The sequence below is a fragment of the Canis aureus genome, chromosome 25 (assembly GCF_053574225.1).
Source record: "Canis aureus isolate CA01 chromosome 25, VMU_Caureus_v.1.0, whole genome shotgun sequence".
Taxonomy (NCBI): domain Eukaryota; kingdom Metazoa; phylum Chordata; class Mammalia; order Carnivora; family Canidae; genus Canis; species Canis aureus.
Genome location: NC_135635.1, coordinates 6,795,376 through 6,818,413, shown reverse-complemented (window position 1 = coordinate 6,818,413; position 23,038 = coordinate 6,795,376). Strand labels below are relative to the sequence as shown.

General features: G+C 37.9%; 1 protein-coding gene across 5 annotated transcripts in view; it reads right to left on the bottom strand.

Annotated features, from left to right (window-relative positions):
• SENP1 (SUMO specific peptidase 1) overlaps nt 1–23,038 on the bottom strand; it is a 56,227-nt gene that overhangs the window by 5,783 nt on the left and 27,406 nt on the right. For all 5 annotated transcript variants that reach the window (XM_077870291.1, XM_077870288.1, XM_077870289.1 and 2 more), the window contains 9 exons: nt 22,513–22,567; nt 18,610–18,648; nt 17,670–17,754; nt 17,284–17,439; nt 16,311–16,442; nt 3,431–3,634; nt 2,283–2,362; nt 1,243–1,327; nt 693–788 (listed from right to left, as the gene is read on the bottom strand). In XM_077870291.1, coding sequence (XP_077726417.1) covers nt 693–788; nt 1,243–1,327; nt 2,283–2,362; nt 3,431–3,634; nt 16,311–16,442; nt 17,284–17,439; nt 17,670–17,754; nt 18,610–18,648; nt 22,513–22,567 — 932 coding nt within the window. The remainder of the gene's footprint in view (nt 1–692; nt 789–1,242; nt 1,328–2,282; nt 2,363–3,430; nt 3,635–16,310; nt 16,443–17,283; nt 17,440–17,669; nt 17,755–18,609; nt 18,649–22,512; nt 22,568–23,038) is intronic.

Below are 23,038 nucleotides of genomic sequence, written 5' to 3'. Positions count from 1 at the left end.
CTCCAAGAATTTTGAGAATGGTATCCATCAAGTCCTCTAATGTTGAACTTTTAAGCTACGAGATCTAAGGCCTGAAAATCAAAAGCTTACATTTTAGGGGAAGAGTTATAGGAACTGCAAGAGTTAGCTCCACCCTAGGGCTATGGTGGAAAAGTTTGGTAAAACTATTAATTTAAAGTGAAGGATATAAGCCATAATCTCTAGTCTCAATCCACTTTGGTCTCTGAAGTACCACATGGACAGAAATAAACAATCACAAACTAAGAGAAGATTGATCAGCTGCATCAAGCGAGGGGCAGGGGAGGAGGGCAGCATGACCAATTACACTAGGAATTCAAGTGGTGGCCTGTTCCAAAACCTAACATGCTAACCAAATGAAGAGAAAATGAAGAAAACTTGCTCTAGTCCCAGTTCAGTTTCTTACAGGATCTGAGGTAGGTGGGGGAGAAAGAGGCAGTTAAAGAAGGCTCTGCTAATGACCAGGATTCCTTGACTACAGCAAGTGATGTAAGGGAACCCAGCATGTGGCCTATCACTACCCGTCTTTTTCTTATGATGTGGTCTGCACAGTAACCATCAAGTTATGAGCCATAGGCAGAGTTCCCTAGGCAGAGCAGTTGGAGGAAAAAATATCTACCAGGCAGCCTGGAGGCAGGGTGGTCACAGGGCTCCATCCTGAAGGCTCGGCTCACCTGTGTGAAGTTGATCGGTCTGTCTTTGGTAATGCAGTCAGCATATTTGCAAGCAAACATGCCACAGTCACTTCCATTCATCTGCTGTGGAATTTCCTGAAAGATTGAAAACAACAAAAAGGTGACATCTTTCCAAGCTTCTTTCCTTATTAGGTTATAAATAAGAACCAAAGGATATAAATATTACAGGTTTCCCTGAATTTTGAAGAGGTGACTCTAAGTCCTTCACCCAGAACAATGGAGGCTCAGAGAAAAAAAATGAGCATCTCAGTCAGGTCTTCCTATTAATATTAATCTTCACATCAGGCACACGGGAGACTATCTTAGACTTCCATGACACCTACAGATGTAAAGACAAGCCCCTGCCACAAGGGCCAATCAGCAAACATTTTCCACAAAGAGCTTACTCTATCTTCCCCAAGGAACCAAACAACCAAGCCAAAGTCAGGCTAGACACTAAGATAGAAGGTCTCTGGGAATTCAGCAATAAAACCCTTTCCTTTTCAAATACCCTAATATCAAGATTTCTACCTGATGAGAGGAGATGTACCTGGCTTTTCTTGCTGAAGAGCTGCCAGCCATTGGTGTCAAACTCTTTCCTTTTCTTGTCAATGCTTTCTTGCTTCAGGTATTGCCTAAAGGTATTGGGAGAGTAGGAGATGAGCTATGGAAACACTGATGACAGTTGCCACTCTAAGAATGGGGTTAACAATCTCTTAGGAAGGGTTTTTGTCTACACTTCTGAGGAAAACAGTACCTAATGTTGGACAGAGAGTCTCTGGACTGCTAAGCCACCCCTGAAGCTCCCATAATTCATGCCCACCCTGTCAACCCAAGAGAAACAGGACCTCTGCCTCTGACACCCAGATTCCTTCTACATATTGTTCCTCCTAAGGAATGAGTTTTGATTCTTTTCCTTGGTTTATATGGTCCTTTAGAACTCAGTCTCATGGAAGAAGGTTTCCCTACCAATATCAAGGCAGTTATTCACTATTTATAGTCTTGACTCTCCTGTGTGAAAATTCAATCCAAATTACAATTTGATGAGTGCATACCTCATACAGAGCACTCTTCTTAAGTGCAAACTGTTCACCATTCTGGAACCTACCTCCTCCTGGCCACCAGAGTGGTACAGTGGTACAGTGAGGAATAGGCATTTTGGAAAGAGAAACAGATGGGGTATAAAGAGATTTGCATTCTGGTTCCCAGTTGAGCCACTAACTAGTAGGACCTGAGCATATCAAAGTCACCTCTGTGGGTCTTGGTTTCTTCATCTGAAAAATTAGGAGGTTGGATTAGATAATTTCTAATTAGTTACTATATCTATAGGTATATACTGACTCATTCATTATTTTTAGTGCCCTGGGACAATAGTTGTGCCCATGAGGGTATTTTTTTTTTTTTGGTATTATTATATTATTATTAAATTTTACTTACTTACACATAATATATCCATTCTTACTCAATATGAAGATTTCCTTTATTAATCTTAATTATTCCACGAAAGGCGTCAAAGAAATGACTTCAACAGCTGGAAAAATACAACATACACCCAACACCAAACTCTTTTGTTCTCAACTCCCTACTTACAGGAGGATCCTGCAAGCTTCATTGTTTATCCCACCCATAGAGTCATAATAGGTAATATTCTTCTTTCGGAAGTCCACAACCTGGGAATAAAAATATTTGTGTATTCATAAAATAAGAAAAATAGTTTCTCAGCTTATGCTTCCCTGGAATTTGAAACTTTCTGCCAGATTTCCTACAGCACCATGACAAGTTTGATTGATACTTTGCACTATACCATGCTTAAACTGCAGAGGAAAGAACAAGGGGACTATTTACATAGCACTATGTAAATAGTAATGAGTGGCCTCATTAACGGCCCTGAAATCTTTTTTTCTAGTATTTAGGTTCTCCATCTGCCATGTGGACAACAGTGAAGACACACACGCTCTTTAGAGACTATAAGATGAATGAGATCATTGCCACAGGGTTTCAGAAAGATGATAAAATATTCAGGGTTTTGTTTCTTTCTGTGGAAGTTTTCTCTTTGGCTTTATGCTTTTCTTTTTTAGGTTTTATTTATTTATTTGAGATAGAGAGGGAGGGAGAGAGGAAGGGAGCTGGGAGCATGAGCAGGGGGAGGGGCAAAGGGAACAGCAGACTCCCTGCTCAGCAGGGAGTCGATCAAGGCTTGATCCCAGGACCCTGAGATCATGACCTGAGCCAAAGGCACATGTTTAACTGACAAGCCACCCAGGCACCCTGGCTTTATGCTTTTCAAATATAATTCAAAATAGACTGTGAGATAACTTTTATATTTTTATTAACATATTAAATGAATGTATGTATGTTCTCAAAGAGTCATAAAAATATTAAATTACCAAATATGCAAGGCAAATCATAATTAGGCAGAAAATAAGTCACAGAATCTGAGTTGGCAGTATCACTAAGAAGTCACTTTTTCTCCCCATGCCTTTCCTTGAGACTGTTTAGACTTACAACTCCCTTTTAAATATTTCCAGAAAAGGAAATTCCACAACTTTCTTCAAAGTCTAAGTATCTCCCACTCTTGACAGGAAGTTCACTGATCTATCCAATTTTTAGCCAACGTTTTACTATTCTTTCTCACAATCACCCAGTGAAAATGTCAAATTACAAACTCACTCCTCTCTATATTCTATTAATTACATAGATTTCTTTTAAATTTGATTGAAAGTAAGAGAGGTACTCACAGCAAGACACCAGTGCACTCCCAGGTGAATGGGCACCAAAAGAATGTCAACAGAAAATACATCCACTTTCTTTGTCCAACGTTTCACTGCCTGATAACCGGCCGTTTTTAACTTAGTGAAGAAAAAGGTATTAAATGCATGCACACTTGGCAATCCCTTCTCTTTACTTCGCTCCATCAACATATTCATGTAGAAATTGATGATCTGTGGGAAGAAATTAAATGTATTAAAATAGATACTCAGTCCCTAAAATAGTTGTGTTGTGTGAAGGAAAAGCAGTTGCTGTGTTGCAGAGCATATGTTATTGTTTCGTAATCAATTGAGACTTCAACACCCCAAAGCCTCATGTCCCTGCATCAAATTCTGGAAGGTTGAGGGGCTTATAAACAGTGAAAACAGAAAAACTGATATAGAGATGTAGATGTACAGATCTACAGATATCTTATGGGGTTGAGGATCCATATAGGGCATGCTGGTCAGATCTGTAGAAGACTGAGGATTAGATCCAAAAATGAGAAGGAGGAGGAAGGAATGCTAGAAGAAAACACTTAAGAGAAAAGGAAAGGAAGGAACCAAGCAGTTGATGAGACACATGAGAGGTACTTTAATCTACTGGGAATGGGTGAGCAACTTAAATAAATCCTGAGCTCAGTTTAGTGTAATACAGCAAAGACCAATAGTTCAATCCTTTGTGTGAGTCACCTGGTTTTGCACAGACAGAAAACTGTTCCATGACTAAAGACTGCCTTTTCAGCCTAATAAGTTGGCTTGTAGAGGCGAACGGCTCTGGTTTCAAGTAGAATTGAGTGACAGGATAAACCATCCACTATACTGAAAAAAATACCTCTCAACTGACAGTAGCTCAACATTGTCATCTTTACAGAGGCAGACATGGATGTTGTATAAAAACCTACATTACATGAGACATGAAAATCCAGTCACTAACATGAAGAGTCAAGTTTTCCTCCAGAATCTATATGGTTTGTTTCCTCATTTTTGTTGATTCCATATATGTCACCAATATCAAGTATGACTGTAAGAGATCTGAATGCTTGATATGGAAGATAAAAGATTCTTTCTATTAACAAAACAATTTATTCTCTAATAGTGACTATGTCGACTACAGCCCCTTTAGGTCCAGGACTCCCTGGTACTAAAGCCTGAAAGTTACTGTGCCGGAAGTTACTGCATACCTACTTTATGTGGCCAGCTGAGGCCAGGCCAGTGTCTGTCAACTGCAAGGAATGAATGGGCTAACTGATCCACAGCTTGGAAATATGACTAAGAAAACAGGCACATTTTTCAGAATGCTTTTTGGGGAATGGGAAAACGCCCCTGTCCTTTGACAAATATTTACACACTAGGATGCCAGAGCAGTGAGCTACTGCCCAACAGTAGGCAACTACATACTGGGTAGGCAGCAGGGAACACTGCCAGGAACACACCGAAACATGGTCTAGACTAGAGAAAGGGCCTATAGATGAAGATGCCGAGGCAGTCGCAGGGAAACCACACTGCCATGAAGCAGAGCTCTGAGGGTGGGGGGGGGGGGAGGAGGGGAAGACTAGGACTGAAGAAAGACACTGTTCTGCCTTCATCTCTGAAGACTGAGCAACAGGCCCAACCCTCTGGACTTGGGTCATGGCTGATCCTCTGCCTAGTGTGATGCCCAACAGATACCTGGAGCTCAGTTATTTTAAATAATGATCATGAATCAAAACCTAATTAGGATCACAGATTTCTCAAACTGAGGTTTTCAATCTAATTCTGTCCCCAAGGACAATGGTGCCAAAAGACAATTCTAGGCTTGTGATAGGCAGCCAGGAATGTAGAAGACCTGCCCAACAAAGCAGAGATTTCTAGGCAATAAAACTACATTCTCTAGTGAGGGAAAACCAGCAAGAAGGAATTGATTCCTCTGGTATTCTACTCATCCCACAATATTAGTCATGTTATGAGGCTAAGCCCTTCAATCCAAGGGGCGAGGTGAAGAGGTAGATGACCCATCAGTCACTGTAAGCCAAACCTTCCATGGGGTAAACAAGTCATATACTGTAAAAAGCAATACGGACTCCAGCAGAATGTGCAAAGAATCAGGCAAAAAGATAAGGACAATCTAACACATGAAAGCCGTGGAAATGTATCTCCTTTAGGTGCCCATCAGAAGGGTATCACCTTTGGGATCATTAACCTGAAGTAAAAAAGAATGACATAAATGAGTATCATGCTATCCATAATTTTCCTTTTTTTTTTTTTTTTTTTAGGAGGAAAGAGTTCCAGAAGCCAATGAAGTTAAATTTACACAGCCAGGTTGTTTGGTTTCCTTTTTTTTTTTTTTTTTTTGTTGTTGTTGTTGTTGTTTGGTTTCTTATTCTTACATTTTTATTTTGAGAGCATGGATTATAAAGCTAAAGACCAACCCAGCTTAAGTAGTAAGAGACCTAATGATTAGGATACACATTGTCTATTTTCTTTGAGAATCCCTCTTCCATGGCTTTAGTTCTACCTCCAACCAAGGTTTCTCCACTGCAAGGGAAATGGCCTCCTCCAAAGTCAGTTTGTTAGTCAGCTTTAAGGAGTGATCTGGGCTCTTTTTCATTTCCCTCGTATCCCAGTAGGAGAGAGCTTGGTGGCCTCAATGTTCTCCTCATCAGCTGATGTATAATCTGACATCTGAGGCAGAACTGAGATCCCAGTTTCCTCAGTTTTGCAGCTATTACTCTGTCCAAATGAGGAAAATTGCCATAGTTTGGCCAAGACACAGTTCTACCAAAAAAACAAGCTAGTAGTTAGAGAACAAAAAGAATCCTACATGTCAACTCACAGAGGAGGGCTGAAGATGAAGGAAAAAGAAATGAGAGAAGGGATCACAGTGCGTAAGATCAAAGAGAAGCAGTGATAGAGCATTTGCTTATATTTTGTGAAGACAAGGGTCCCTTTCCCCACCACAGGGAGAGCCTTTCTGCATGTAAGACTCTCTTAGTTCCCAAGAGATCTCAAATTCCCCTTCAAATAGGGGGCTAAGGGCAGCCCTGGTGGCTCAGCAGTTTGGTGCTGCCTTCGGCTCAGGGTGTGATCCTGGAGACCTGGGATCAAGTCCCACGTCAGGCTCCCTGCATGGAACCTGCTTCTCCCTCTGCCTGTGTCTCTGCCTCTCTTTCTCTCTGTGTGCCTCTCATGAATAAATAAAAAAATATTTAAAAAACAAACAAACAAACAAAAAAAAACAAATAGGGGGCTAAAAGTGGTCAATCAGCCCTGTGCTACTGTTTGTCTTGCCAATATACCAGCATCTGGGGACAACTGCCAGTGTTGGTCTACCTGTCCCTCTTTTGGGGACCCACACTTGTCTGTTTGCTTGCTGTAGCTCCAGTGCCTCAGGATCTGCCCTTCCTGCTGCCTTCACAGCCTTGGCCATGAGCGCCTGCTTGTCTATGCAGTGCTTTTTGGGGGATAGGACTGTTGTTTATAGTGTCTTGTTCCTTTGTGATTTTATTTGAAGAGCTGCCAGGCTGAAGTTGGAAAAGCTTCTCTTTAAAAGAAAAGCCTACAATGTTTTTAAACTAAAGACTCAATCCTTTTCCTGTATGTTACCACAATGACATAAATGACCATTGCTATTTGTATCTTCCTTCTCACCCAGTAGACCTGCCAAACTATTGTTTTCTCACCCATTTAGAAGGAAAACATCTCACTAACAGTAAAATCTTAACTTTTAACCCTTTCCAACTTTACACTCTGAACCTTTTCTTTTTTTTTTTTAAGGTTTATTTTATATGAGAGAGAGTGTGCGCACAAGTCCCACTTGGGGGAAGCGCAGAGGGAAAGAATCTTCCACAGACTCCCTGCTGAGCATAGAACCTGACACCAATGGAACTCAGGACCCTGAGATCTGGACCTGAGCCGAAACCAAGAATCAGACACTTAACTGACTGAGCCACTCAGGTCCCACTGAACCTTTCTAATTGGCTCAGGAAAAATAAAAAATAAAAAACATTCTGAAAGTTTTGGGCGTTAACACTGGTCCTAAGTAGAAACTAAGACAAGTTTTAAGGCAAAAAAAGCTTTTTCCTGTTTTACTTCTCTACATTTTCACCTTGACCTCCCTGTTCAGTTGTTTAAATTAAATCTAGCCTTGTCGACCACAATGCCCAAAAGACCAGCCATGCAGTAACACTTAAATACTATGAGTCAGAAGATCATTCACTCCTAAGATCTAACCTAATTAATACACAAAGCAGACTTTAGGTAAGCTCTATGCATTGCATCCCTCACTGTGAACATATACCCAGGATTTTTCTCATATGCAATTCCAAGTAACAAATGATTAGAACCACTGCTAAAGTTTTAGACAAAGACAGGCAGGCAACACCTATTTTTATGGAGTTGTGACAACCGTAATGACTATTCTCCCTGTGACCCTGCATAAATCCCTGGTTTATCAAAAGGACTTGTTCTATTAAGAAACACTTTGACTATAATGATGTGGAATCTATCAATGAATCATGTTGAAACACTAAAATTTCCATTCTGATCATTTTATTCTACACGTTAAGAGTGCACTGCATATGGCAGACACATCATATTCACTTAAATAATTTATCTCATTTTCTCTAGTTTTTCCCCCCCTTCTTATGAAACGAGTTTTTATTTCCTAAGGAAAACCTATTCCTTGTGTTAGGCTTGTCTAGTTGGGCTTAATGTTCTACAAGCCATTTTCTCTCTTTATTGAGCATTACTTAAATTTAAATTAAATTTAACGGCTCCTTGGAAACAACCAGAAAGCTCTGATCACTACCAACTAATTCCCCATTTCCACTTTTGTTATGAAAGAATGTTAGACAAAGAGTTACATGCTCTAATTTCAGATGCTGATTCCACAATAAAATCAGATGACCTTGGTATATCCCTTATTAAGTCTTACTTCTTTCTTTTTTTTTTTTTTTTTTAAGATTTTTATTTATTTATTCATGAGAGACACACAGAGAGAGAAGCAGAGACACAGGCAGAGGGAGAAGCAGGCTCCATGCAGGGAGCCCAATGTGGGACTTGATTCTGGGACCCCAGGATCTCGCCCTGAGCCCAAGGCAGGCACTAAACCGCTGAGCCACCCACCCGTCCTTTTAAGTCTTACTTCCTAAGTCCCCTCTATCAATCAAGTAAGAATACTTCCTTTATACACAAGGCTATTGTGATGCAGAACAGCTGAAAGACACCTCTTTGCTTTCAGAGACTTAAAAATAGGTAACTGGTTGGCCTGGTTAGCTTGATCATCAGTCAGTATGCTATACAGATTGTACCTTAATTCCTCCTGCATTTCCTCACACCCCACATATGCTATTAGTCATTTCTTTATGGCATTTCCCTAGCTGGGAAAAAGTCAGAAATACAGTATTCCAACAGTCTAGTGCTTTTGCATTTTGGAAACAACTGACAATAATTAACAAGGGTTTGCAAAATAAAACCAGAAATAAAGACTTGGCTGCTTGCTATTTTCCCAATTCATCCACATAAATTAGTAGTACGGGATGACAGGAAGGAAAGAATCTTGGAGGGAAAATGAAGATCCCCGAAGTGCAGCATCATCCTGTTTCTCCACATGGGATGGGACACATTTAGTGCTGTGTAAAGGACAAAGTATTTCTTGCCCACAAGCATTTGGGTAGATGGTATCCATCTACCTACTCTGGCTTTCTACATCCTTGATGATTTTCTATTTCTCCTACTGATTGTTGAGAGAAGTGCTGAAATCTCCAACGATAATGATAAATTTATCTATTTCTTCTTTCAGTTCTGTAAGTTTTGCTTCAGATATTTTGAACTTCTCTTATAGGTTTATATATATTTAGATTAAGTCCTTTTGAACTTATCCCTTTCAAAATGTCTGTCACTGGTAATATTCTTGGCTTTGAAATCTACTTGGTATGATATTAATATAGTTACTTCTTTCTCTTGATTAGTTTTTACATGGAATATTTTTTCTATCCTTTTACTTTTAACCTACTTGTGATTGTGTCCTCACATTTAAAATGGGTTTCTTGGGATCCCTGGGTGGCGCAGTGGTTTGGTGCCTGCCTTTGGCCCAGGGCGCGATCCTGGAGACCCGGGATCGAATCCCACGTCGGGCTCCCGGTGCATGGAGCCTGCTTCTCCCTCTGCCTGTGTCTCTGCCTCTCTCTCTCTGTGTGACTATCATAAATAAATAAATAATAAAAATTTTTTAAAAAATGGGTTTCTTGGGGTGCCTGGGTAGCTCAGTGAAGCCTCTGCCTTCAGGTCAAGTCATGATCCCAGGGGTCTTGGGATAAAGCCTCACATTGTGCTCCCTATTCAGCTCCCTACTTCTCCCCCTCTCTCTCTGCTACTCCCCTGCTTGTGGCTCTCACTCTCACTCTCAAATAATAAATAAAATCTTAAATAAAATGAGTTTCTTGGGAGCCAAGCTGCCTCAGTCAGGAGAGCATGCAACTCTTGATCTCAGGGTCTTAAGTTTGAGCCCCATGTTGGGTGTAGAGATTACTAAAAAAAAAAAAGAAAAAAAAATCCAGGAAATTTCTAAATAAATAAATAAATAAATAAAATGGATTTCTTGTAGACAGATGTTTTTCTTACCCAATCTGACAAGCTGTGCCTTTTAACTGGATGTTTAATCTACACTGTCCAATATGGTAGCCACTAGTTGAATGTGACTATTGAGCACTTAAAATATGACTAATCCAAACTGTGCTATAAGTATAAATATGCTGTAAGTATAAAATGGGTACTATATTTTAAAGAAAAGGTAACATATCTCTAATAAAATTTTAATATTTATTAAATGCCAAAATGACATATTTTATATATATTGTGTTAAGTAAAATATATATATATTTTAAGATTTTATTTATTTATGTATTCATGAGAGACACACAGAGAGAGAGAGAGAGAGAGAGAGAGACAGGCAGATGCTCAACTGCTGAGCCACCCAGGCATCCCATGTTAAGTAAAATATGTTATTAAAATTAATTCCACTGGGGACCTTGGGTGGCTCAGTCAGTTAAGCATCTGCCTTCAGCTCAGGTTATGATCCCAGGGTACTGGGATCGAGCCCCAAGTGGAGCTCCCTGCTCGGTGGGGAGTCTGCTTCTCCCCTCATGCTCTAATAAATAAATTAAAAAGTTTTTTAAATTAATTTTACCATTTTTTGTTTGTTTTTACTTAATGTGACTACCAGAAAATTTAAAATTACATATGTGCCTCATGTTATATTTGTATCAGGCATGCTGGGATAGATCGTTTACATTTAATGTGATTATTGATACCAATGGGTTTAAGTCTACCATCATGCTCTTTTTTTCTATTTGTCCCATCTGTTCTTTGCATCTTCTTTCTTCTTTTCAAGCCCTCCTTTGGAGTATTTTTTTCCATTTTATCCTCATTATTTGCTTATTAACTATACCTCTTTGGTTTGTATTTTTGTTTTTCAGTGGTTGCTCCAGGGTTTATTTTTATTATTTTTTAAATTTATTTATTTATGATAGTCACAGAGAGAGAGAGAGAGAGGCAGAGACACAGGCAGAGGGAGAAGCAGGCTCCATGCACTGGGAGCCCGATGTGTGATTCGATCCCGGGTCTCCAGGATCGCGCCCTGGGCCAAAGGCAGGCACCAAACCGCTACGCCACCCAGGGATCCCTGCTCCAGGGTTTATAATATAGTTCTTTACCTTATGATAGTCTATCTTCATATAACATTATGTCACTTCAGGTACTCTGTAAGAATCTTAGAGTTATATGTACTTCCACTTCCCCCTTCTTTTGTATTGATTGTCATATTTTACATTATAAACCCCACAATACATTTGTTTTAACTAGTCAACTGTCTTACAGAGATATTAAAAAATGAGAGCATTTCTACTGCTCTTCATTCCTTTGTGTAGATCGAAATTTCCACTGTTATATTCTGTGTAAAAAATATCCTTCAATATTTTTTTTTAATACAGGTCTGCTGGTGATCCATTCTCTCAGAATCTGTCCGAAAAAAAAGTTTTTTTGAAAGATATATTGGCTGCATAAAGAATGTAAGTTGACAAGATTTTTATTTTCTTCAGTACCTTAAAAATGTAGCTATACTGTCTTTTGGCCTATATGTATTTCTGTCAGAAACACATTATGTATTCCTCTAGTACATAATATGTCTCTTTTCCTCTGGTTGCTTTTATTTTTTTTTCTTTATCACTGATTTTCAGCAACTCGGTTATTGTATTTTTTAGTGTGGTGTCTCTTCTACTTGGGGTATGCTGAATTTCTTGGATCTGTCAGCATTAAGTTTCCAAATTAGGAAAATCTACCATTATTTATTCAAAAAATTTTTTTTCTGATACCACCTACATCTCATCTCCTCTTTCCTTCTGAGACTCTAATTACATACTCAGAACGCCTGAGACGGTCCCTCAGCTCATATATACTCCTCTTTCTTCAGCCTTTTTTGTTTCACTTGGATGGTTCCTATTACTATATCTTCTACTTCACTGTTTTTTTTTCTTCTGTAGTGTCCAATCTGTTAATCCCATGTATTTTTTTTTATTTTTTATTTATTTATGATAGTCACACACACACACAGAGAGAGAGAGAGAGAGAGAGGCAGAGACACAGGCAGAGGGAGAAGCAGGCTCCGTGCACCGAGAGCCCGACGTGGGATTCGATCCCGGGTCTCCAGGATCGCGCCCTGGGCCAAAGGCAGGCGCTAAACCGCTGCGCCACCCAGGGATCCCCATGTATTTTTTTATTTCAGATACTATATTTTTCATCCCTTAGAAGTTCAGTTTGGGTCTTTTACTTCTTCCATTTTTCTCATCATCATGTCAATTTTCCTCTAAACTCCTGAACATATGGAGTGTGTTTATAATATCTGTTTTAATATCCTTCCAGTCTATGCTAGTTCTGTCATTTTTGTCATTTCGGGGTATTTCTAGAAACTGTTTTTTCCCTCGTAATAAGTTGTATTTTCCTTCCACCTTGCATAATTTTTGAATGGATGCTGGACACTGTGATTTCATGTTATTGGGTTTTGTTATTACTAGAATATGTTTGTATTTCTTTAAATATCATTGGGCTTTTGTTCTGGGATATAGCTAAGTCACTTGGATCAGTTTCAAGCTTTCAAAATTTGTATTTAACTTTGCTACCACAGGTCCAGAGTGGCCTTTATTCTAGGACCAGTTTGGACCCACTTCTGAGGTAATATCCTTTAGAGGCCACTATTCAGTGCCTCATGATTTTTCCACTCTAACTAGTTGGAATATGAACTATTCTAACCACCTGTTAGCTCTAAGCTTTGTTCTGATTCCTTCTTTCTGGTGGTTCTTTACCCAGCCTCTGTAGTTTCTTCCTATCTACATATAGATCAGGGCTCAGCCAAAGATTTGAGGGGGGCCTCTGTACATCTCTGGAGATTTCTTTGCACAGCAACCTTCCCTTCAGTATTTTACTTCACAAATCTTGGCCCACTTTCACCTCCCCGAACTCTGAGCAATGTCTCCTCCACTGAGCAAGACTGTCAGGCACTGCCAGATTCTACTAGCTCTCCACACTCAACAGACCACAATAGTGAGGTGGGAGAAATCATCAGCTCATCTTTTTCATTTTCCTTATCTCAGGGATCTCTGTTATCTATTGTCCAAAAATTGTTTCATGTTTTATTTCATTTTCTAGTTAGGCCGAAAGGGTAAACCTGATCCATTTCATTCTATCATGACCAGAAGCAGAAGTCAGATCCATTTACTTATATGCCTAAAAAATTTCCATATATTTTTAAATTTATCTGATGCCTTATAAAACAACATTTAGGCCCTCTAAAAAGTAGAATCATCAGGCCATAAAGCAGAGTCATCAAGCTATTGGATCACAGAGGTTATCTAATGCAATTGCCAGGAATCAACAAATAATTTTTAGTGTTGATATCCATTTAAAAATATTCTCTTCTTGTTTCTTGATTGTGATTCTCAATCTACTTTTGCAACGAATTCCTCCTCTTTAACTCTGACCTCCTTCCTTTAATTAGATATTTCTATTAATAACTTATCACCAGACCCAGTAGGGAAATCCCCATCTATAATGTCCCTGGTGTCATCAGCCTTCCAGCTCCTTTTGCATTGACAAAGATAACCAATCCCCATATTCCATTTCTGAGAAGTTTCATTTTCTTACAGTGAGTTAAAAATGTCAGTCCTATCAACCAATCATTAGTCCTTTGAAGCTATACAGAATTTAACTATTCATCTATACATAAATCCATTCATGAAAAATGCTTGAAAGCCTATTTTGTAAATAAGCAATGTAGCCTACTCTTATTTTAGGAACAAGACCAGAGAAAGAGTAGCCTAACTGCTTTCTCCACATATTCCAAATATAGGACTTCTGGATTTTATTTTCCTTATAAATTATTCACATCTGTTTCACTTCCACTTCCAGACACTTCCATTGCCTATAAAATGGTAAGAATAATATGCTAATCACCTTATTTTGGAGAAAGACTTACAATAGCTTATAAAACTGACAGGAGATATAGAAAGAAAAGAAATGGCTATTAATGAAAATATCTATTTGAGGGAAGAACAGGATTGAAGAGAGCACGAATTACTTGCAAAAGAAGACTCAGAGTTCTTAACAGAAAAAAGAATTATGTATTTTTAAATGAATATTAATACTTAGGGATGTCTACTAATTCCTCATCAGAATGTTAGCTTCTCAAGGACAATAACTTTGAAAGCCTGAGAAGTACAGTACTTTGAAAATGGTGCTTTTCAAAATAGTTATCATCATCATGGACATGTGAATTGGTACCTGCTTTCAAGGTTAACATTCTAAACTCAGAAGACAAGTAAGCACTCTCTACAAAAGTTATGGGTAGGTGTGGTAGAGATAAAGTAGACAAGGAATATTTCCTTCTCCTTGACTTTTCTAAATAATGTAATTTCCACTAACTTTGCTTGCTAAAAATCCAACCTTTGATGGGCCAAAGGAATGGAAAACATGTCCTGATGAATGCTGCCTCTGTAAGGGATCTCACCAAATTAACTGCCACGGTAGACAGCACCGACTCAGCTCATATCTTACTCACTGCTGCCCTCTAGGAGGCTTTGCATAATCTACAACAAATGGGTTACAATGCCTGTAGAATAACTGACTCCTTTCCATTTAGCAGTGAGAGGCACAAGACAGCAAGAAACCACAAATCAATGTCTTCACATCAAAAACATTTAATTGATGGATACTTTGAACTGTCCTTGATTTCTATTTTGCTCTTTAATCTGGCTGAACTCTTTTTTTTTCCTGTTATTTGATCCAATGTTCAAATATCACTCTTCTGAACCAAAAGAAGCAAGAATGCTTTCCCCTAACACAAGACAGTATCAAACATACCTTCCTTACCACTCTTTGTCAAAGATATTTTTCACGGAGTGATTAACTTCTGAAATCTATATTTTAGAAACCGATCAGTGGCAAAGAGAATGGGACTAATCCAGCTGCCCCCAGAAAAAAAACAACATGCTGGGCATGGCATATGGCTCTCAAATTCTATACATCTAATCCTAAGACAGGATCCAATTTAGGATTCTGAGGCAGTACAATATAGTAGATAAGACCTATTGCTTGGGTCTAAATCCTGGCTCTGCTTTACTAGGCATGTAACCTTCCAAGTTTCTTAATCTTTCTATGCCTTTGTTTCTTTACCTATAAAATAGAAATGGATAAAACTACAGTATATACCTCTAAGGTTTATGGTGACTATTATCTGAATAGAATACATAAAACACAGTAGTGTCCAACATAATGTAAATGCTCAATAGATGTTGGTGAGTTATTATTTGGAGGAGCCTGAGCTTACAAAATCAGATTATAGATATCTAGAATATCTGGTGCTTACTATATAGAGTATCTCAAAATCTTCCATGGCTGTAAAGTTTTGAGTATACCCAAAATATCAGGCAGGGATGCTTCTACTGGGCCTAAGGAAGGAAGCAGGTACTTAGAGGAAAAAACCCAACCCCATTCTCTTCTTTTGAAGTGAAAAATATTCTTCTAAAATAAAACAGGCTCTTACAAGTTTAAGAATGGGGACAGATTAAAGACTGTAGTGTAATTAATCTACTTAAAATTATTAGCAGGAGGAACGCCTGGGTGGCTCAGCGGTTGAGTGTCTGCCTTTGGCTCAGGCATGATCCCAGGGTCCCAGGATCGAGTCCCATGTCGGGTTCCCTGCATGAAGCCTGCTTCTCCCTCTGCCTAGGTCTCTGCCTTTCTCTCTCTCTGCGTCTCTCATGAATAAATAAAATAAATAAAAAATTATTAGCAAGAGCTGGGGGCCATAGCTTTCTCTCAACCCAGTACATCAAATATTTAATAATATAGCTTTTTCAGTGTCAGTTTAAAAAAATATCATGTATAACTAGGCTACTTTAGAAAGCTTATCTCTCATAACCTATGTGAACTGGAACAAGTACAGATGAAAAAGGAAGTAGAAATGGAAGCCCTGATGGAAATCCCAAAGTACTCCTTCATGCTATAACATAGTCAAAGTTATTAAATATTTGCTTAAACAATGTGAACTGCAGGGTAGGTGCCTTAAAGAGAGTGAGAGTGAATGTCCTCTCCCTCAGTGTCTAAATCTTCCAAACAGAGAAAGGTAAATCATCAATTCTTAGACTCAAAGGTACATAAAAAAAAAATCAACTGAGGTACTTGTTTAAAATGTGTATCTCTACCACACTGCCTCATACTCACTCAGGAGAACGGGGTAGGCCATCTGAGGACCATACTTCGAGAAACACTGAGATAATGCTTGATTTAGTTTCCATTTAATGTTCACTTACTGTTTGAATACAAAAAAGTACAAGATTACCTCATCATTGAGCCAGTTCAGATGGTTTAGAGTTTGAATATCTTTGCGTGTAATGGTCAAGCGGAATGCTTCACTCAGAACTTCATCCTGATTCCCATTACGAAATACATTCTTTATTTCTTTCTCCATTTCCTAGGGAACCAAGAGGTGCCAGAGATGAAGCATACATGGCTAAGACACATTAGATTTCTCACCAAGTCCCATATAATCCCCAGACTATATTTATCAGTAATCAACTGTTTACTTCTAACATTTTGGTTTGATTTCTATTCCTTCCAGTAATCTTCTTTTCATCCCATCTTGTCCTCCCTTATCAGCAGTACAACATTTCAGACCCTTCTTTCTTTTATTCCTAAGTCTGAAATAACCTTCTGCTATCAAATTTTCTAAGTTCACAAAAAAGACCTAATTATATTTCATATCTTTGGTCCACAGGATTTCCTAATAAATAGAACCTTTTCCAAAAGGTAGTAAGGGGATAAAGGTAGTATCTTTCAGACACTTTTTCCTAAAAAAATTTGGGCTTTTTAAAGGTAAATTATGGAATCCATCACAACTTTAATAAATGTGTTCTACTTACCAGCTATATGATAATTTTATAAACAGAAGAACAGATTACAGAACAGATTATCTTACAATATACTTAGACTTTCATATATTTTCCAAATTTTTATACTGATTTTATATTACTTAAAAAATACTAAGTCTCAACTTACTATTTGATGTCAAACACATACGTTAAAAGTAAAAATGTACATAAAATGAAACATAAATTTAATGTTTTTTTTCGCTAAAGCTGTGAAAAGCCACCCATAAGTCTTTCCTCAATTTTCAATAATCCTCTAATAAGAGGAATACAATTTAAATTTAAATTTAAATGCCAGGTGTTCTGTTATTTCTGTGGTTGAAGTTCATTCAAAGTATTTTTTCTAAACACACTTGCTAGCACAAGAGTCTGTAGTATGTAATTTACCTCTGTGATTTCAGGAAATTCATCTTCACTATCAGTTAACTTATGACCTTTCTTTTCTGTTTCTTGGGTGATTGTGACAGGGATCTCCTTTTCAAGAGGTACACGAAGATGTAGTTCTACTGAATCATGTACTGAATGTTCCTGTTCCTGCAATCTCTGCAAAACAGAACTTTAGAGTAAGTGGGATAAAGAAAACTACTCCTTGTCTACATACACTGAGTAGGACTAGCTGGAGAGATCAAGGATATACACTAATCATATAATGCTATGCCACCATAACATCTTGCAATTATAATTGCTTTGATCCCAAATCCAGGTAATCTTCCAAATTAGTTTCAACTTGGATATGCTATTTATTTACAATCTTATCCTCAATTTTTTGTTACCTGATTTTGAAGCTGCAATGCCAGTGCTTTCTGCTCTTCAATCTGGCGCAATCTCTCCCGTGCTCGAGAATCATAAACACTAGTTCTAGGAAATGAAAAGGAACATGACACAAAAGCAGACCACTGTCTTAGTATCATGCACATTGCACAATGAGCATTGAACATAAAGTCTAAAATCCTTACACTACACTGATATTTTAAGAGAAATATTAAAATATCACTAATTCTATCACTACACTGATATTTTGAGAGAAACCACATGGTATTATTAAAATTATCCTAATTTTATTGAAATGATGAAAATCATTAATTTACTGCTAAATCTGAACAGGTGACTTTTGTGGATATTTGTAAATGTGTAGTCCTTTTTTTTTTTTAAAGCATGCTTCTAAGATTATAGAGAAACTGAAGCTTCATTCTAGAAACCCAAAAATGAGACTGAATCTCAAAAGAGCAAATAATATATCACTGAGGTTTTAATTCAAGTATTTATGATCCAAAATTAAAATATGAGTTAATTTTTTTTTCTCTATAAAATGAACAAGACCAGGGATTTGGATAACTCAAAGTGAGTTACTGAAACTGGAGACTAAAAACTTTCAGTAATTTTGCAAATTCCAGAAATGTGAATTATTCAATAAATTAGTTTGATCATTGTGAAAATTGTGGCATTTATTTTCCCTTCTATGTAACCTAACTTTGAAAGTTTTCCAACTCAATTTAGTTTCAGCAGCTGTTATATATTTAATAAACCTGAGCATAGAAATGTTCTAACCCCAATAGAACTCTAAAAACCCAATAACTTAAAAGTTGTTATATAAATTTATATTAAATAGGGAATATTTGCTGATTAAATATAGGTAGGATGATCGGCTGACTACTTCTAACTGGAAAGGAAGTGATGGAGAAGGAAAAATGATGCCAAAAAATAACAACTTACAATTCTTTGATCCACAGCTCTGCCTGGAAAAAAGTAGGACTATGGGTGGGAGAAGAAAATGACAAATGAACAGGAGGCTTCTAAGAAAATTCAAATATTTTCACCAAGAAAATTTACCATTTAAACAATTTACAAGAATGCTTTTATGTATGCAGTAAATAAAAGGTCCTAAATTACATAAAACAATGGCAACTGGGAACTAAAAGAATATGAGTCATTTGTGTTTATACTAGTTTAAAAGATGACTCAAAGTTCAGCAGAGAAATTAACTGTAGCATAGCTCTTTACCTGCATGAAGAGACCAGTATGACGCGGAGGAGTACACCACTTGTCAAGATAATATGGTAAGCTATAACATTACTCCTCCCAAATGGTTCAGACTGACAGACTTATTAATGATTTAGTCAAATCTTGGACGACTTCTTGTCAGTCTACTTGAATCAAAATATATTCAACCAAATCATACTGAACACTGAAAATCCCCACCGACACAAGAGTCGATATCAAATTGCTAGTGAGCCAATGCATCACAGTGGAAAATCAGCAATACAACTCCACTCTAAAGATGAGCGACCAAATCCAATCAATGCAGCTCTTGCTGACAATCCAAATGAATAATGCTTAGCAGAAGCGTTACAGGCATGTTCTCTCTCGTAGAGCCTCTAGCTCTTCTCAAATGTCCTCATCTCCTCGCCAATCCCTAACTGAAGGATCTCCCACAGAAACAAACAGAAGAGTGAACACTTTTCCAAAGAAAACTTTTAGATACACAGAACAAGTAAACAGAGCAAAGCATCAAATTGGGAGTTAAGAAACCTGGATTTTCCAGAGTGGTCCCTGATTCACTTTGTGACTTTGAACAAGTCACTTCATTTCCATGGGTCTTAGTTTCAGATTTGTAAAATATGGAAATCAGAGTCCCATTCAGTTCTTCAATTGCTACAGTCTGTCCTAGTGAAGGAAAGGACTCAAGAGACTATTCCTGGGACGCCTGGGTGGCTCAGCAGTTGGGTGTCTGCCTTTGGCCCAGGGTGGGATCCCAGGATCTGGGATTGAGTTCCATATCGGGCTCCTGGTAGGGAGCCTGCTTCTCCCTCGACCTGTGTCTCTGCCTCTCTCTGTGTCTCTCATGAATAAATAAATAAAATCTTTAAAAGAGAGAGAGACAGACAGACAGACTATCCCTTTCTCCTTTGCCTATCTTTTGAGAATCAGTATTCCCAGTCATCCTTAGGCTGGGATTTAACAATGAACATGCTATTCTATTGCCTCCACACTGTCACTGAGGTTAATAAGGGGAAAACATATGATAAGCAGCCTACACCCTTGGCACAGTGAACACTGATGTAACAACGATAAAAAGCCACAAAGATCAGTGGTAGCACTGTGAGGGGCTTAGTGTGTGATACTAAAAACAAGTGAACATGAAAACACATTTATTGCACAATATAAAGAAGTGACAAGAATTCCCCAGAATTTAATGGTATTAGATCATGCTATTGAAATTTATCTGCTTCTTTTATTAGACCATAAACTTAATGAGGATAGGAATTTTTGTGTTTCGTATTTACTACCGTATCCTCTGCACCAAGAATAGTGCCTAGTACACAGCAGGTACTCACTCCTCATTGAATAAATGAATAATTTAAGGGAAAAGTACTTCTCTTCAATGGATCAAGGTATTTGCTGGCTTAGGTAGGTAAAATGCAAGGGAAGAAAGCAAAATCTTTGGCTTTTCAAAGAGATCATACATTATTTTTCATATGATTGAAGCACACAGTAATAACTAAAACAACTTATGAGCACCCGCTCAGTGCCGTGTGAAATTATGCTCTAGAGGTTTTATAGTAGTTTAGCCTCATGATAATTCTCATACTAGTTATACTCAACAGACTATTTAATAAGGAATTATTACTCATAGTATAGAGCAAAGGAAATTGAGGTTCAGAGGATAATCTTTCTTGGAAGTCAGAATTAGAAACTATATGCATCCAATTCCAAAGACTGTGCTTTCTACTCTTGCAATGCACCTTTCAATAAACCAAAGCCTTAAACCAACAGGGAGATGATGAGTACCTGAGCTACTCAAGAGAGCATTTCAGGATTTCAAGAAAATGCATGTTTTATTTACTAAGTACCCATCATCTGCCAGGCATTATGATCAACACTAGGTGATCAGTGCAAAGGTATTAGTAATGAACAAGATATAAGGATAGAAGTACTAGAGGAAAAGGCTAATGGTATCTAGAGAAGTCAGAGAAACGTCTTGAGAAAAAAAACAACACCCAAGTCAGATTCTGTAAAGCAAAACAATAATTTAAGAAGTAGACAAGGACAGAAAGGAAATTTCAAGAGTTAGAATCAGCATGTATAACAGTACAAACACAGGAAACGACATGGCATATTCTGGGAAATAATAAGGGCAGATCTTCCCTGCTAGAACTTAACCAAGAGGCAGTGGTGGGAGATTAAGAATAAAGAGCCAATAAACCAAGCCTTGGGAGAGGGGGACTCCAACTTCGATAAACAGTATTATTCAATCAGCCTTACCCAACAGACCATTTTTCCCTCCATCTCATTCTTCAGGCATCACTATGAGAAATCTTCCATAAAGGAAAGGCACACTGAGTAAAAAACCATAAAGAACTAAAAGCACTCTTTACATGAAATCGACTTTTTCCCAAGAGGGAATACCTACTTTTGCATAGTACATGTGAAAACACTTTTATAAGTGTTTTTCGTGTATTTTAACCTCCACAGTAAATACTAAGGTATTAATATTGGCATTTTCATTGATAAGAAAACTAAGGTTTAGAAAAGTAACTTGTCTGAAGTTACATGATGCCTGGACAAGAGCAGAATCTAGGTCTGACTCAAGAAAATAAATTTATAAAGAGTAAGAACTCCAGGGCAGCCTGAGTGGCTCAGCGGTTTAGCACTGCCTTTAGCCCAGGGCATGATCCTGGAGACCTGGGATTGAGTCCCACGTCAGGCTCCCTGCATGAAGCCTGCTTCTCCCTCTGCCTAGGTCTCTGCCTTTCTCTCTGTGTGTCTCTCATGAATAAATAAATAAAATCTTTTAAAAAAAAAAAAAAAAGGAGTAAGAACTCCATACTATAAAATCTCCTTAAGAAACTATAACAGAGAATTTTTCTTTAAATATCTAAAATTCAGGACATATAGGAGAGCTGCAAAGAGGTACACAAGCTGAAATGAACAAGAACATTTCATTATTTCTAACTTCCTCAATGAAAAACTGATACTATTATTCCAACAATTGAATTGCTAAGGTACAGAAACAGCAATGGCAAAGAAATTGCAATCTAAGTAAATCTACTGAATTACAGAGAAAAAAGTTTCATGTAGAAGTATTATATAAAAGATCATACTTGAATTGAGACTTCAAAGATAAGAAAAAGACTCCTGCTTCTTTAGATAGACAAGTTGAGGTAGGGGGTACATACCAGGCTAAAGGAACACTGACTATGAACATAAGTAAGTACATATCACATTCTAGTTCAGCATGTAATAAAAACATGAAAGAGCCCCATCTTCCTATATGGCTCTTCTCTCACCTCTATCATGACTCTCCTCAAAAGTCACTTATCAGACTTTCCATGACCATCCACATAAACATCCACGTAAACCCCAGTCTCTATGTTACTCTGCTTTATTTTCCTCCACAGCATTTATTACTACCGGACATATATATTTATTTGTTCACTATTTGTCCCCCATCTCTTTCCTTACACCCCGTATAACCAGAATGTAAGCTCCTTGAGTGCAAAGCTTTCATTTTATTCACTGCTATTATCCCCAGTGTCTGTATTAGGACCTAGCACACACAGGTTATCAACTAAAAAGAAAACAGCATGTCAAGAATGTCCTTTTTCTAAAGCTTACCTGGGATTTGGAGCCTGGGAATCTTTCACTTTGAGTAAAATCACAGAGTCCGATCCTAAAAAAGAAACAAAGAGCATATCATTATTAAGAAAATCCTACATAGTTAAACACTCTAGAGGTCTGTAGTCTAAGTTCCCATACTTTGTCATATTTTATTTTCTTAAAAATAATGCAATATAAGGACAAAGGCAGGATGGAAGAGAAAGAGAGGCAGGTCCATTTTCACCAAGCCAGAAATAGGGCCCAGTGAAGAGCTTGCCTCACAAAGAAAGCAGTTGTTCTAAAATACAAATATATATGCCCTTCATCATTTACTCTTGGGCTGTGCTTGATTCCTGTGCTGCTTCTTTCTGTTTCTGGGAAACAAGAAGAAGCCAAGATTTCTCAAAAGTCTTTAGTTCATGAACTACCATGAGACCGAATAAGGTGAAGGCGAGGGGGTGGGGGAGGGAAGGCAGAAAGACAGAAAGGAACAGGTACAAAATTCTACCATTCCATCATTTATTTTCAGAGTTGATAAAGGCAG